We start from the raw sequence: 16,897 nt of genomic DNA on the forward strand, positions 1-16,897 counted from the left end.
AGCACGGAATGGACAGTTCAGACATTTATACATAAACCTTTTTATTTACAAGAAAATTTGGATAGCTGCATTTTAGAAGATACTGTTACAGGTTAGATTTTGTTAGTAAGACAGAAGCAGGGGCGCCTGGGTGGTTCAGTCGGTTAAGGGTCTAGCTCAGGTCATGATCTCAGGGTCCTGGGATGGAGCCCTGCATCCAGCTCCCAGCTCAGCAGGGAGCCTGCTTCTCCCTCAGCCCCTCCCATCCCTGTTTGTGTGCAGACGCGTGTTCTTTCTCAAATAAATACAATCTTTAAAAAAAAAAGTAAGAAGGAAGCAGATGCTTCACTTACTGAACATCAGTTATTATTCATAGGATTGTAGTAAGTATGTAAAGGATTTAGCACACAGTGCCTGTCGTGGAGGGTGCTGACTGCTGTCCTCATTCTCAGCATCCGGAGCGAACATTTCTTGAGAACTTCCTGTGTACCAGGTACCATTCTCTGTGTTTTGCCTTTATTAACTTATCTAAATCTTACGACAGTCCTATGAGGTAGGTGTTGTTAATTTCCTTTTTATAACTGAGGAAACTGAGGCACACAGAGCTTAAGTTCCCAAGGGTAGGTTGGTGGCAGAACGAGGATTTGAACCCAGGCAGACTCTAGCCTGTCCTGCGAACCATTCTGTTTACCCTTGCCATCAACAACATCTTCTCCGAAAAGTGAGTCCTTTTTTTCATATTAGTATAATTAGGCCAGTTAAACAGTCAATAAATTGAATCCAGTTATAGATTGGTTTAACAAAAATAACCAATTTTGTATGTATTTTAAATTGCTTTAAAAGGTTTTCTTGTACAGAGGAGATAAGCACTTAACTGTAATTACCGTAAAATTTTGAAAAATAGAAATAAAAAGATTCAAGCATACATACTGTGAATATTATAGTGTATTTCTCTTTTTTTTTGTTCATTTAATTGCATTATATTTGTTTTGATAAAATTTTACTGATTGGAGAAAATATAGGAAAACATACAAAAGAAAAGAAAATTCACCAGTGTTCCTCCTCCTCAATAATCTTTGATATAATATATTGATGAATTTCTTTTTTTTTTTTTTAAAGATTTTATTTATTTATTTGACAGAGACACAGTGAGAGAGGGAACACAAGCAGGGGGAGCGGGAGAGGGAGAAGCAGGCTTCCCGCGGAGCAGGGAGCCCGATGCGGGGCTCGATCCCAGGACCCTGGGATCATGACCTGAGCCGAAGGCAGACGCTTAACGACTGAGCCACCCAGGCACCCTATATTGATGAATTTCTTATAAGAGCATTTTCCCCAAATCATTAAATATTCTTGAAAAACATAATTTGTTTAATATAATATATAATAACTGTGTAATATAATATTCCATCATATAGCTGTATCATAGTTTAGTCCCCCAATTGCTAGACCGTTAGTTTTCTTTAAGTAATTTTTCCATATTTTTTAAGCAGTTTTTTTTTTTTAAGATTTATTTATTTATTTATTTTGAGAGAGTGAGAATGAGAGAGAGAGAGAGAGTACATGAGATGGGGGAGGGTTAGAGGGAGAAGCAGGCCCCTCGCTGAGCAGGGAACCCGATGCGGGACTCGATCCCGAGACTCCAGGATCATGACCTGAGCCGAAGGCAGTCGCTTAACCGACTGAGCCACCCAGGCGCCTAGGAATTTAAGCAGTTTTTTAAAATTTTTGTAATTACACTACTTTTTTCTTTTTTAAGATTTTTTATTTGTTTGAGAGAGAGCACACGAGCTAGAGGGAGGGGCAGAGGGAGAAGCCTTACTTCCTGCTGAGCAGGGAGCCTGACACGGGGCTCAATCCCAGGACCCTGGGATCATTACCTGAGCCAAAGGCAGACGCTTAACTGACTGAGCCACCCCAGCGCCCCTATACTACTTTTTATTTAATATGTTAAGTACATTTCTCTTTTTATATATTGACTAATACTCTTTTTTCCCCCCTTATGACTATAATATTCTATAATGTGAATGTACTAGTTTAATCTGTTGTTGGACATTTAGGTTATTTCTAACTTTTACCTAAAGAAACAATGTTACAACTATCTTCACATACAAATATGTATAATATTTTCTCTTAGTCAATTCCTAGAATTGGTATTATTAGGTCATAAAATATGAATATTCTGGGGCACCTGGGTGGCTCAGATGGTTAAGCGTCTGCCTTTGGCTCAGGTCATGATTCCAGGGTCCTGGGATCAAGTCCTGCATCGGGCTCCGAGGAGCCTGCTTCTCCCTCTGCCTCTGCCTCTCTCTCTCTCTCTCTCTCTCTCTCTCTCTCTCTGACTCTCATGAATAAAAAAATAAAACATTTAAAAAAGTAAATAAAATATGAATATTCTAATTGATTCCTTAAAAGGGTTATACTAGTTTACCCTGGCAATAACACTCGGAGTTTTAAAAGGAAAAGAAGCAACACAACAACAAAAAGACAAATAATCCAACTTTTATATGGGCAAAGGCCTTGATTAGACTTTTCTCCAAAGAAGATACACAAATGGCTAATGAGTACATGAAAAGATGCTCTGGATCATTAGTTATTAGGGAAATGCAAATCAAAACCACACTGAGATACCACTTTATACCTTCTAGGATGGCTACAATTTAAAAACAGGAAAAAAACAAGTGTTGGCAAGAATGTGGAAAAATTCTAGCCTTCATACATTGCTTGGAAATGTAAAATGGTGGTCACTGTGGAAAATTGGCAGTTCCTCAAAAAGTTAAACATAAAATTACCATATAATCCAGCAGTTGCACTCTTAGGGATATACCCAAAAGAATTGAAAACAGAGACTCAAACAGATACTTGTATGTGACTATCCATGGTAGCGTTTTTCCCAGTAGCCAAAAGGTGGAAACAGCCCAAGTATCGTCATCATCATTGTTAACAGATGAATGGATAAACTATGTATATAGTATATATAGTATATGATGGAATATGATTTAACCATATAAAGGAATAAACCCTGAAAGCTAGGCACAAAAGGACAAATTTATATGAAATATTTCAATTAGGAAATTTATGGACACACAAAGTAGATTAGAGGTTACCAGGAGTTGGAGGAGGTGGGAACGGGAGGTTAGTCCTGAATGGGTACAGAGTTTCTGTTTGGGAAAGGATTTTGCAAATAGTGATGGTTGCACAACATTGTGCATATAGTTAATGACACTGAATTGCATACTTAAAAATGGTTAAAATGGCAAATGATATTTTACCCTAAGAAGAGCTGTTTATATGTAAGTAAGCATGCAAAACTTTTTTATTTCCAGTAAAGTCTTGTTATATCGCTGGAGTATGATTATGTGCTGAGGAATTGATTTTCTCTTCTAAGCCTGAAATTTAAATCTAAAAGATCCATCATAGTCAGCATGAGTAGCTGTGAATTTTCACGAAGGGTCTCAAACTAGTTTTATTCAAGAAACATTTACTGAGCTCCAACTAAACATTAGCACTGCTTGCGATACACGTTGTTCTGGCTTTTTAGGTTCACAGTCTAGTTGGGACCTGGGAAAAAGGAATACAGTCACTTTGAAGTATAATTTGGGATATATTTATAAAAGTCATCTTTAAGCACTCTTTACAGTCTCTTTTATGACCAAGAGGGAGTTCTTCTGGTTTAGCCAAGGATCTCCACACAGTTACTTCTCTTTATTCTCTTCTCCGGTGAGTTCTGTCTCTGGGTCCTCTACCCATACTTCTGTTGTGGTGACACCATGCAGAATAGAAGAAGAGAAGGCAAACCCTGTTGAAGCAGCCTTTCCCTCATGCCTAATTGAGAACAGTGTTCTCTTGATGAAGATTAGTTATAAAAATCTGAGCTGTGTGTGTGTGTGTGGTGTTTTAAAATTCCTAGGACTAGGGGCGCCTGGGTGGCTCAGTCGGTTAAGCGGCTGCCTTCGGCTCAGGCCATGATCCCAGGTCCTGGGATCGAGCCCCGTGTCGGGCTCTCTGCTTAGCAGGGAGCCTGCTTCTCCCTCTCCCACTCCCCCTGCTTGTGCTCTCTCTCTCACTATCTCTCTCTCTGTGTCAAATAAATAAAAATAAAATCTTTAAAAATAAATAAATCAATTAATTAAAAAAATAAAATTCCTAGGACTAGCAGTGTCTGAGACATGATAGACACTTAGCATGTGTTGCTGAACTGGGTTTTTCTTTTAAAGTTAACTTAAGAGCAGCAGTTAAAGAAGCTGAAAGAATTTCTTTCAAAGCTTAGTTTTTGCAAGAGTTTATTTATGCCTTAATTATTAACTCACATTTACTTACTAATAAATAATTAACTTCTGAAATTAGTAGGCCCTTTATAACCAGATGTAATCCAAAATTCTGCCGATCTAAGCCTTCTTTTGCTAATATGAGAAAGGAGATCTTATTGCCAAAGGATGGAACCACAATTCAGTGTTTAAAATAAAAATCCGAATTTATTAAGGAGGGCTGTGGTGATTAGATGTAGTCCATTGAGTGAAACTAACTGATCCTACCAGCGTTTTTAGGAGAATGTTTTGGGGATTCTAGTGGTTACTCAGTGAGTTAACGTGAGCTTTAGAAGCATCTTGAGCAGAATAGATTCTGCTTTGCACTGGCTGACTTTCAGAGAATCCCTCAGTCACTGGCCGGTTTTCAAAGTCAGGTTTACTGAATAAGTTGTCGTCGATGGCTTAGATTTAAAACCAGTTCTGGTGGTTACTTGTTATCATGGCCGTAGAACAGTCACTCTTGTCCTAGTAACAGGGACGTGTTTATTCTGCTATTATAACATTTAATGGATAGGGGTATGATACATGCCCATTTGTTTTTATGTGTTGCTATTGATGTGTGAGAGTATAATCTTGGGGGCGCCTGGGTGGCTCAGTTGGTCAAGCGTCCAACTCTTGGTTTCGGCCCAGATCCTGGTCTCAGGGTCATGATGTTAGGCTACACCTTGGGCATGGAGTCTGCTTAAAATTCTCTCTCTCCCTCTGCCCCCCACCCCCCACCCCTGCTCACGCTTTCTCAAAAAAAATTAGTAATTTTGAACATTTCTTGTAAACTTTTCTAATTTTGATTAGATATGAATTTGAGTAGATTTTAGGAGATTGTCAAGACTTAAGAAGGAATCTTTTGTAGAAGGGTCATTTTGTTAACAAGGAGAAGCAGGAAGCAGAGCGCCCTATAGGAAGATCAGCATACTTTGGGAAGTTCTGTTTGTTTTAATGGACACTTCCTCATTGACTGCTCTCAGTTGGAAGAAATTGGCCAATTCTATAAACCTAAAATATGATGTTAACATGATGCAACTTTAAAATCGATGGTTCTAGAACTTAAAGAGTTGTCATGTTTTCTTTATTAATGGGCATATTGAGGACATAGAGTGGATTCATGTAAGAATTGCAGAATCCTTTGATAATATAGAATGCTAAAGATAGATTTTCAATTTTTTTTCTTCATAGTCAATTGGTGTCAACACTGGTTTGAATATTTCCCTAACCCTCCCATCAATATTCTCAGTATGATAGAAAATGTTTTGGCATTCCACGACAAAGACCTGCTGCAGCACTTCATAGATCATGACATAACTTCCCAGGTAAGAAGTATGAGGTTTTTAGGATAACATGACTAATCTTGGAAGCTAACATTGGTTCTGGTATAAGTAAGACAGACTTTTCTTGGAAGAGTATAGTAAAGAACATACTACTTTTTGTATTTTTAACAGTATTCCATTCTTTTTCTTCATTAAACTGCTTTCCCAAAAGTCTATAAAGAAAGGTCCATATTAAGGCAGTTCTTTTCAGAATTGTTTTGAATATAATTGTTTTAACAGCTCCCTCAAATGTAGGAGAGTATTAGCAAGGACTTAATGACTTTTCCATAGAAAACTAATAAGTTTTTCCTTATTTATTTTAGCTGTATGCATGGCCTCTTCTTGAAACTGTTTTTTCAGAAGTACTAACAAGAGAGGAGTGGCTAAAATTGTTTGATAACGTCTTTTCCAACCACCCCTCGTTCCTCCTGATGACTGTGGTAGCCTACAACATACACTGTAGAGCTCCTTTGCTCAACTGCAGTCTTAAAGATGATTTTGAGGTAAATATCCTTGTTCTTAAGTAGCAGTTCTGGAGTTTCATTTATTTCTATTGAAGAATGGATACATTTATTGAGTACCTGTGGCATGTCGGGTACTGGTGCCAGGTGGGAGTAGTGGAGTGGAGAGCAAGGTACACACCCTTACTCTGACATTGTTGGTCAATAATCCAACAGACGGTCACAGCACACTATTTGTCTTAAGTCGTAGCTTCAGAAAAGAAACACAGTAATACTGGAGCTTAGTGCTTGTTCCCTATGTAAAGGATGTTTACCAGTTGAGTCATTGCTAATTCCTTGGGTGGTTTTATCAGTGACCCATCCAGTTTCTGACAGTCTGGATGCTTATTACACATATGAAATGGTTACTCTGAGAATTTTGAGATATGGCAGGAAGGTTACTTGAAAGTGTTAGAGGAGGTTTTTAAAAGGAGAGGGGTCAGTTGGTTAAGTGTCTGACTGAATTGGTTAAGATCATGATCTCAAGGTCGTGGGATGGAACCCCAAGTCGGGCTTCGCCCTCAGCGGGGAGTCTGCTTGTCACTCTCCCTCTGCCACTCGCCCCGCCTGTATGTGTTCTCTCTCTCTCTGTCTCTCAAATAAATAAATACAGTCTTAAAAAAAAATAAGTAAAAAATAAAAGGAGAGATTCTTTTGGTAAACAGGATGAATTGGGTTTGTTACTTATTTTGTGGTTCCTGTCAAACTTTATTTTTTTAAGGTTTTTAGTTTTTCTTTTTTTTAAACATTTATTTATTTGAGAGAGAAAGTGAGTGGGAAGGGGCAGAGGGAGATGGAGAAAAGGAATCTCAAGCAGACTCCCCACTGAGCACGGAGCCCAATGAGGGGCTCAATATCACGACCCCGAGATCATGACCTGAGCCGAAATCAGGAGTCGGGACATTTAACTGACTAAGCTACCCAGGCACCCCTGTCAAACTTTATTTTTACTTACTGTTCACAAGATACATACCTATATATATTTTAGAATTTGGACCTACCAGCAGAACAAGATAGTGTGGAAACGTTTCAGATTTTTTTAACGAATCAAGCTAATTTATTTTCAAATTTATTTATTTTGGCTTTTGCAAGGAAAAAAATCCAAGCAGGAGTTTGCTCCATTGTTGGTTGAAGTGTTCTTCTAATATAAAGGAGGCCTTCTGTTGGAGTTAAAATTTTAAAAGTATTATTTCAGAAGTTTGGTTTTGAAATCTTATTAGACTTTGAAAATATGAAATTGACTTTTCATTTTAAAACTTGAGTTAAGAAAAGTTTCAGTGAATTTGCCAAGGAAGAAAAGAGAGGGAGGGTGGGGGGAAGGAAGGAAGGAAGGAAAGAAGGGAGGGAGGGAGGGAGGGGAGGAAGGAAGGAAGGGAAGGAAGGAAGAAAAAAGGGAAGAAAAGATAAATTCACAATTTTTTAACTCTTATTTTTTCCCTCATAACTGCTTTATTAGTTGAATCACAATTTCAACACAAAGTTTTCTTACAGTATTTTTTTCATCATCGGAATAACCTGGATATAAGCGTTGTCATTAGAGAAGTCTATCATCTCATGGATACCACTCCTACTGATATTCATCCCAACAGCATGCTTCATGTCTTTGTGGCATTGACGAAAGGGCAATATCCAGTATTTAACCAATATCCAAAGTTTATTGTGGACTATCAGACACAGGAGCGAGAAAGAATAAGGATTGATGAATTGGACTACCTGAGAGAGAGGTAATCATGGAACAGTTGTTCTTTGTGTGATAGTAGCAAAATCTTTCATAAATACAGACAGAATTTTTTTTGAGAAACACATGTAAATTATTAAGTATTTGTGTAAAATCAGAGTTTGAAGGCTGGGAATATCTTTAAAGATATTTAATTCTTGCATATAGAAGTGAAACAATTACATATTAACCAGGTATACATCTTGTGTTTTGGTTGGACTTAAATTACTCAGTTTTCTTTGTTTGAATTTTTTTCTTTGTTTGCATTTCTTGGTGAGACTTACATAGGGCATCCTTTTCGGTGCTTTCTACCACCTGGATGAGATAAATATGAAAGTGAAAGGCAGTAGTTCAGGGTCTCAGAGGCAAATAGCAGTTTACCCTTGCATAATCACAAGTACGTACTGGGGGCTTGTCTGTGTCTGGATATAATAGTAAGTATTCCCTACTTAAGGCAGATGGTTGAAGATATGCAAGCTGAGGTAGACCAGCAGAGAGTTGAAGACGAAGCTTGGTACCAAAAACAAGAACTACTTCGTAAAGCCGAAGAAACGAGGAGAGAATTGCTCTTACAGGAGGAAGAAAAGATGATACAGCAAAGACAGAGGTATGTGTTACCACTTTGAGAAAATCTGGACTTGTGAGTTAGTTGAATAATTTTTATTTTCTTCTTTCTTTTCTATATACGTAACATTACCCAGCTGTGGCATTTCCATTAAGCAAAAATTTAAGCTAATAAAAAATCTGCATCTACCACATTTCAAAGAATTGGCGTATGGAATGGAATTCTGACTGCACACAAGTCTAATGTGCCTTGGAGGACATTATTAGAAGCATCATTGTATAGTAGGCAGAAATGCTTTGTAACACAGTGCTGGATAAATCACCTTCAGGTGATCAGGGGAGCAGAATTTTTAAAATTGTGTTTTAAACATATCTGTATGACTTGAAAATTGGAACATAAAATGATTATCTCATTATGCATCTCATACTTTGGAGGACAGGGGAAGAAGTATTAAATGCTTATTCAAAAGTATATTAATAAAGCAAAATGTTTAAATTAATTAAGATGATGGGATGAGCATTGAGACTAAGTCTAATTGTTGGGGAACCTCACTTCCATGTTTACTGAGTTTTACTCCTGGTTGGGATTTTACGAAACTGATTTCTAGTGTGGGTTAAACAGTTACTGAACTGAAGATTAACCTTGTACTAAAATTCTGGCAGAGAAAGCATACATAATCTTTGGTGACCCTGGAGCACTTCGTGGCATTCTTTCTTCAGATAAAGGATATTGATTGTACCGAGATGATCTGAGTAGACCTGTTAGGAACTTTTAAATACAAAAAGCATAGCCAGTTGCGTTTGGACACTTGTCCTTTCCACGAAGGCAGCCACGGGCACCATTCCTCCGTGTGCGTGATGCCACAGTAGCACCAGGGGATGGGGACAGATGTGCCGAAGTCGGTGGCGGGCCTTTCACTGTTGTGAAACATACGATTTTTCCACTTCAGTCTATGTCGGGAAGTGTGTCTATGTGTTCCTCTTGATGTATTTTGTATTTAAGACTAGCTTCTGTGAAAAGAGAGCTGAAAGTCAAGGAAATGCACTTACAAGATGCTACACGAAGGCGGTTTCTGAAGCTGCAGCAAGATCAGCGTGAAATGGAACTAAGAAGACTGGATGATGAAATCGAGAGAAAGGTTCATGATCCGTATCTTAGTGCTCACACAGGATCTCCGTTTGCTCCGTTTATTCTCCTACCTTCAAGTTAAATGTCCTCGCTAGGATCCACAGGGAATACTAAATAGCCTCTTTACTTTCACTTTTCCCTCAGCTTTTCCTCTTCTCTTTCGAATTTCACTAATAGCAAAAAAAAGTTTAGAAATGCCAAGAAAATTAGTCAATTTGACCAGTGTCCTTGGTGACTCTTTCTCTAAAAATAGAAATATCAATGAACCATTAACTGTGAAGTAGGGGAAATGCTCTTTTTAAATATAAAAATTTGCGCCTGGCCAGTATAAGAAAATTTCCATTATAAAATACAGGGAGTCAAAAATGGACCTTCCCTACTCTTCTCTCATTTTGTCCCCAAAATAAACTGAAAAAATGATAGAGCTTTTCCCCTTTTTTATGGCTGCATAGTATTCCATTGTGTGATTATGTTATAGTTTATTTAATTAATCCTTTGCTGTTTGTTGGACATTGAGGTTGTTTGCAGTGCTTTGCTATACAAGATGGTGCTAGGTTATACATTCTCAGTACAAATCTTTGAGTACTTGCACACGTAGTTTTGTTGAGTAAATTCCAAGACCTACCAAATTATTCTCCAAAAATGAACCTACCCAAGTTATTTTAAGTGTATATAGAAGAGTGCTTATACCCTAGTCAGTTTGGAGTACGTCAGTCTTAATATTTGCCAATCTCATAGGTGGAAATTGTATATTTTGTCTTTTTTTTCTTGCTAGTGAGGTTAAATATCTCTCCAGTTATCTTCCATTTGTAGAAGAACTATAAATTGTATACCCATATTTGTCCATTTTCTGTCAAGTTTTTTCTTTTCAATTTACATGGGCTGTTTGTGCCATTTGGGGCAGCAGTATCCAGTAGAAATATGATGTGAGCCACATAGGCAATTTTGTTTTCTAGCAGCCACATGTAAAAAAAATAAGAAAAAAAAGTAAGAAACAGAGGAAATCATTTTAATAGCATTTTGTTTGACTCAATATATTTCCCAATTTTTTTAATATGTAATTAGTATAAAGACATGAGATGTTTTACTTTTTGCTTATATTAAATCTTGCAATCTAGCAGTCAGTTTATACTTACAGTACACCTAAATTTGGACTAATCACTTTTTTTTTTAAGGTTTATTTATTTTAGAGAGAGAGCAAGCGTGAGTGGGGGTAGGGGCAGAGGGAGAGACTCTCAAGCAGACTCCCCACTGAGCGTGGAGCCCCACACGGGGCTCAGTCCCATGACCCGTGAGATCATGACCTGAGCCAAAATCACGAGTTGGTCACCTAACCAACTGAGCCACCCAGGCGCCCCTGGCTTTGACTTTTTAAATGGTTAAAAGAATTCTAACAATAATAATTTCATGACATGAATATTATGTGACATTTTAAAAACATGAAATTCATATTTCAGTATCCATAAATACAGCTTTGTTGGAACACAGTCACACCCATTTGTCGATGAACAAAGTCATTTGCCAACTGATGGTTTATTCAATGTTAAATTCCCTTATATATCTTATTTCCTCCATTGCTCTGTCTGCTCCTAAGCCAGCACCACCCTGAACAACAGCTTCATAATCTTTGTCTAACTTGTGGGCCTCATTCCCACTATTAGTCTGCCTTTTCAGGGGTCTCTGCAGTCTAGTCTCATACACTTTGAGAATCGTTATCACTCTTCGTTTCTGAATCCCTACCTCACCCCATCCTGGTGGCATGTTTATTAGGGTTGCATTGAATTTATAGACTAATTTAGGGAGTTTTAAACCTAGTTTTGGTAAAATACTAAGTGTTTTTTTCAATCTTTGAAAGTATTTTGAATTCCTCTGTATTAGAAATCTGTCATCTCTTTTATGGCATGAGATAATACTTTTTGTTTTGCTTAAAGCCAGTTAATTTTAAATCATTTTTTTTAATTAAATCGGTTTTTGAAAGCTATGATTCCTTTTCATGATCTCACTGAGTAAATGAGGTTGATAATTTATTATTCTAGAAGAGCATATGTTCTTCTCCAAAAGTAATACGGGCTTAGAACTCTGACCTCTTTATTCCAAACTCTTTGAGATAGTGAAGGCAATTTTTTGCCAAAGAATCCTGTAAAGTCCTTTCGGTTTGCATGATCTGGCCTCTGCTTGCCCTTCCAGCCCCCTGTCCTTCATCTCCCTATTCTGATAGTGGGCTCTGACCTGCTAAACGCCAGAGCTTTTCTCCTCACAGTGCAGGCACCAGCAGGAAGACTGAGTCCGTGGTGACACGCACGAGTGATTGCACATCCATTAGCATCAGCAAAGTTGATCTGGGTTTGCCCGGGCACTAAGCTATTTGTCTGTCTAAAAATTCATAAGTGAAAGAGCTTCTCTAATTGAAATTCCTGAAAAGCATGATTAATTATGCCAAACCTCTCCTCTGCCTGTTGGCATTTTTACTGCTCTTGTTTCGTGAACTCAAAACATCCCCACTTTGAGCTAGCTGCCTTCCCAGTAACCTCCTTAAGTGAAACCAGTTGCCAGTTAGTGGTTTATTTACTTCTCAGATGTTTGTCCTTCTTGTACACCCCACTGTATTTTCATTTTCACTATTTGTTTCTCCAGTGATAGGTATTTGATCATGTATCTTTTATCTTTACAATGTCTAATACTTAACGGATGCAAATAATAATACAATCTTTAAAGGTTTACTGAATAAATGAATGGGGTTAGATGGGGTTATAGTTTGTTTTGTTTCTGAAACACATATCACTCCTAAAAAAATGGGAGACTTTAGGCAGCCAAGTATTTATTTAAGATTGCTCCTAAGACTCTCTGTCTACCTAAAGAGGGCCTTATTCAAACCCTCTAGTGTATAGGAGTGAAAAGTTTCCAAGTAATCAAAATTTGATGAACGGTGAACTTTAAATTAGCTAAGTCCAAGCAGAGCACATTTAAACTTGGAGTTACTAGTTGCCAAACTGAATTTATAAAAGTATGGTCATATAGGGGTGCCTGGGTGACTCGGTTGGTTGAGTGACAGACTGTTGATTTTGGCTGGGTCATGATCCCAGGATCGTGAGATCCAGCCCCATGTCAGGCTCTGTGCTCAGTGGGGCATCTGCTTGAGATTCTCTCCCTCCGTCCTTGACCCTCGTTCTCTCTCTAAAAAAATAAATCTTTAAAAAAAAATTTAAGTATAGTCATTTAATCAAAAAGAACATTAAATATAGTTACATTTAATAAGATTAAACATTCTATATTTTTAACCACTGCAAATTTAAGTTGCTCAAGTTTTTCTAACTCATAATATTGGCTTATATAGTGTGGTAAGAACTGCCGTCTGTTCTCGCAGCCTGAGTAGATGAGCATATGGTAATTGTACTTTCCTTTTTAGAAAATTAAGCTTTAACTCAGCATTATTCCTAGGTTCTACAGTGAATGTTAATATACTATCAGTTACTCTGGTATCAAAACCCAATACTTCTTATTTAAAATACTCTTACTGGGTTGTTTGGATTACAAGATTACTAAATCTGTTAAACAGAAATTATCTTGTAAATTCTTTTTGGTGTTCACACTTTGTTGTTTGGCCATAGGTACACATGAGAGATCGAGAAATTGCTACTACAGCGAAAGACCTAGAAATGAGACATCTGGAACTCGAATCACAAAAAAGACATTATGAGAAGGTATAAATCATCTGTTTCCATGATGAGAGAAGCAGGGTTTATGCAAACTCTTTTTAGGTTGTATTTATTCATGATTTTGTAATGTTCATTTTTTTTTTTTAAGCAGAATATAGTGTCATCCAGGATTGTAAGGTAGCCAAAATGTCTGAATATACAGTTTGTTGTAATTCTTTAATTCATGTTTCTCTTAGCGACTTAGTCTAGTGTCTTAGGTACCAGATGTAAGTCCCAGATTTTGCCTCATGATTTTCTACCAACTTACTAAGTTTTCTGTATCTGTGTGATAGTGACTACAAAATTAACCTGGTACTTCATAAGGATCTTTGTAAGTAAGGTAAATCAGACAAGAGCTGTAAAGTACTTTAAATTTGAATCTTCTGGAAATAAATTATCAAGTATCTACTTAGAATATATAATTTAGTTTCCACGACATTGGAAAAAGGAATTTTGTTAATATAAATATTTATTTGGGAAAAGCATTTTGTTACTTAATGTTGAAGCCGTAAGTTTTCACTTCCTTCAGCCCTCTTTTAAAGTGAGACTTTGAAATTAGTGATAACTGCAAATATGTAACAGGTAACATATGATTGTTATTCACATTAAATAAGATTTAAAACTTATGGCATCCATTCGTATCTACAACACTTTTTAAGTTCCACACTGAACTACTTCTAGAACTGAGCCAGGAATTTACACCCTAAGTCTCCTATAATTTTGAATTAGATTCAATTGATTTGGGACCAAACCTAAATTTACTTTTTACTGTCTTTTCTTTGGGGGAGGTGGGTGGTGGCACCAGCAGGGCATGATTTCAGAATTAACATAAAATTTGCAAGACAAATACTAAGAATTTCCAAATATGTTTTTCTCAGATTCTCAAATATTAACACGTTGCTAAATTGGCATTATCCTTCTCTTTCTGTGTATGTACATGTACACACGTAGATAAATTTTTTTTCTGAACTTTTTAGGAGAAAATTGCAAACCTGATGCTCCTTTCCCCCTAAATGCTTCAGTGTATATTTCCTAAAACCAAGGAATCCTTATCACATGACCATAGAACAATGATCAAAATCAGGAAATGAACATTTTATTGTTATCCACTGTATAAGCCTTATTCAGATTTTATCAGTTGTGGTAAAAATGTCCTTCAGAGCAAAAGAAAATCTCAGATAATCCATTTTCTCAGTTGTCACGTCTCTTTAGTCTCCTTTATGTTGGCACCACTCCTGAGTCTGTCTTTATATTTTATAACATTGATATTTTTGAAGCATTTGGCCAGATATTTTGTAGAGTGTCCCTCAGTTGGCATTTGTCTGTTGTTTCCTCATGATACAATTCAACTTACACGCTTTGGGCAGGAATGCCCCAGAAGTAATGCTGAGTCTCTTTCTATGGATCATTATCATTTTTGCCCTCTTTTGAGTAAAGTATTTATTAAGCAAACTACTAGAGTTAGAGAAGACCAAGCCTACTCAACAAAACTAACTTATAAAATCATGAACTTTATCTGGTCCGTTAGATTCAGATGTGCAGCTCCTGCCATTTTCATCAGTTTTAGTGATTAACACTTTATCTGCCAAACTTAGCTCTTAGATTAGTTTGATTAACTGCATCTATTTGTAAACAAATCATATCCCAGAAAACAGACAATATTGTGATGACCCCTATTGGAAATATATGCTCAATATCCCATATATATCTAATTTGAATAAAAAAAATTTTTTTAAGATTTTATTTATTTATTTGACAGAGAGACAGCGAGAGAGGGAACACAAGCAGGGGGAGTGGGAGAGAGAGAAGCAGGCTTCCCGTGGAGCAGGGAGCCCGACACAGGGCTCAAACCCAGAACCCTGGGATCATGACCTGAGCCGAAGGCAGATGCTTAATGACTGAACCACCCACACACCCCTGAATAAAATTTTTTTTAACAAAAGAATAAAACTAAGCATAAACCAACAAGCACATACTGCCCTCTGACCAGATTCCATCCCCTCGTCTCCTAGAACCCTGTTTCACCAAGTCCAATTTTGGTCTCTTGTCTCAGTCCCTCTCTCAGGCACGTGTACATTCTCCTTGGCCTAGGACCACCCTTGCCAAGACTGCTGTGAGAATTAAATGAATTAATATCTATATGTCAGTGACAGGAGTCCCCAAGACTACCCTCAGGTTCAGCGATTTGCTAGAAGGACTCACAGAACTCAGAAAAGCTGTTATACTCATGGTTATGGTTTATTACACCGAAAGGATACAGAGTAAACTCAGCCAAGATAGGGGCGCCTGGCTGGCTTAGTCAGTGGAGCATGCGACTCTTGATCTCGGGGTCATGAGTTTGAGCCCCATGATGGGGGTAGAGATTACTTAACAACAACAAAACACCTCAGCAAAGGTAAAAGGCACATAAGGTGAGTCCGGGAGAGACCAGGCACAAGCTTCCCCTTGTCCTCTCCCAGTGGAGTCATACAGATAGCGCTTAATTTTGCCAGCAACACATACAGAACATTGCCAACAGGCAAACTCAACTCGAGTCTTAGTATGCAGGGTTCTACTGGGAGTCAGTCACATAGGCATGGAGTGTGCATGTGCCTGACCCTAGTTACTGGCTCTGCAGAGGTCAGGCTGATACAGTGTGTCCTACAGCTCCTACCATAAGCCACATGATTAGCACAAACTATCTGGCAGAGCCCAGCGGCCCAGGCATACAGAGACACTCTTACCAGGCAGGGGATTCCAGGGGTTTAGAGCTGGTCAAGGGCTAATGTTTCCTTTGGAATGTGCAGGATTTGAATAACTCCAGCTACTAAGTTACCCTTCACCCTTACAGTGTCTGGTACTGGCAGGAGCTGGGCAGATACTAGTTTCCCATCATTGTCCCTTGGCCTAAAACGCTCTACCATTTTACAAAATGGATGGACAACTTCCACCATCTGCTTTAAACCACCGCCTTGTCTTCCTTCCTCTTCGCTGTTTGTAGATTTCCATTGTTTTCCTCCTAATCCCTAATCTCTGCACATACATCATTTTACCTCTTTATGGAGTAGATGAGATTCTGTATTCTGCTTTTCTTTTTTACTTAATAAAATCCCTTTTCTAAATGACTACATATCTTGGTTGTCATTTGTAGTAGATATGGATGATCCATAACCTATTTAAACTTTTTTTCTGTCGGATGATGTTTAAGTGCTTTACAATTTGTGACAATAAAATTCTTCATACATATATCTTCTCTACATAACACTGGAAAACATTTTTTATTTTTCATTATGAAGGTAATTATGTTGCCAGTAGATAATTAGAAAAGTAGAAAAAAATCCCTAAATTGGGAAATAATTGCTAATATCATTAATAAGGATAAGTGAGATTATTTGGTACATACAGTTGGTATTTTGCTTATTTAACTTAAATTTTCATGAATACTGTTTGCTATCCTTCCCTTCAACCACTGTACTCATTAACACTCACTTCCCCAGTCCCCTGACCCTGGCAAGCACTTATTTACTGTCTCGATGGATTTGCCTATCCTGACATTTCGTTTAAATGAAATCATACAATGTATAGTCTTCTGTGACTGGCTTCTTTTACAAAGCATAATGTTTTCAAGGTTTATTCATATAGTGGCATGAGTGAGTACTTCCTTTTTGTGGCTGAATAACATTCCCTTGTGTGGATAAGACCACGTTTTGTTTATCCATTTAT

At 37.6% G+C, this 16,897-nt stretch overlaps 1 protein-coding gene across 12 annotated transcripts in view; it reads left to right on the forward strand.

Moving 5' to 3' along the window:
• Positions 1-16,897, forward strand: part of TBC1D31 (TBC1 domain family member 31) — a 66,769-nt gene that overhangs the window by 37,082 nt on the left and 12,790 nt on the right. For all 12 annotated transcript variants that reach the window (XR_003208010.2, XR_012378313.1, XM_073893175.1 and 9 more), the window contains 6 exons: positions 5,460-5,593; positions 5,914-6,093; positions 7,582-7,814; positions 8,262-8,414; positions 9,375-9,510; positions 13,109-13,201. Coding sequence is in view for 10 of the 12 variants with exons in the window: in XM_073893175.1 (XP_073749276.1) it covers positions 5,460-5,593; positions 5,914-6,093; positions 7,582-7,814; positions 8,262-8,414; positions 9,375-9,510; positions 13,109-13,201 (929 nt within the window). In the remaining 2 variants the exon portion in view is untranslated. The remainder of the gene's footprint in view (positions 1-5,459; positions 5,594-5,913; positions 6,094-7,581; positions 7,815-8,261; positions 8,415-9,374; positions 9,511-13,108; positions 13,202-16,897) is intronic.

This window comes from Callorhinus ursinus, unplaced genomic scaffold (assembly GCF_003265705.2).
Source record: "Callorhinus ursinus isolate GAN/ISIS: 27379988/994484 unplaced genomic scaffold, GSC_fseal_2.0 scaffold5, whole genome shotgun sequence".
Classification (NCBI taxonomy): Eukaryota; Metazoa; Chordata; class Mammalia; order Carnivora; family Otariidae; genus Callorhinus; species Callorhinus ursinus.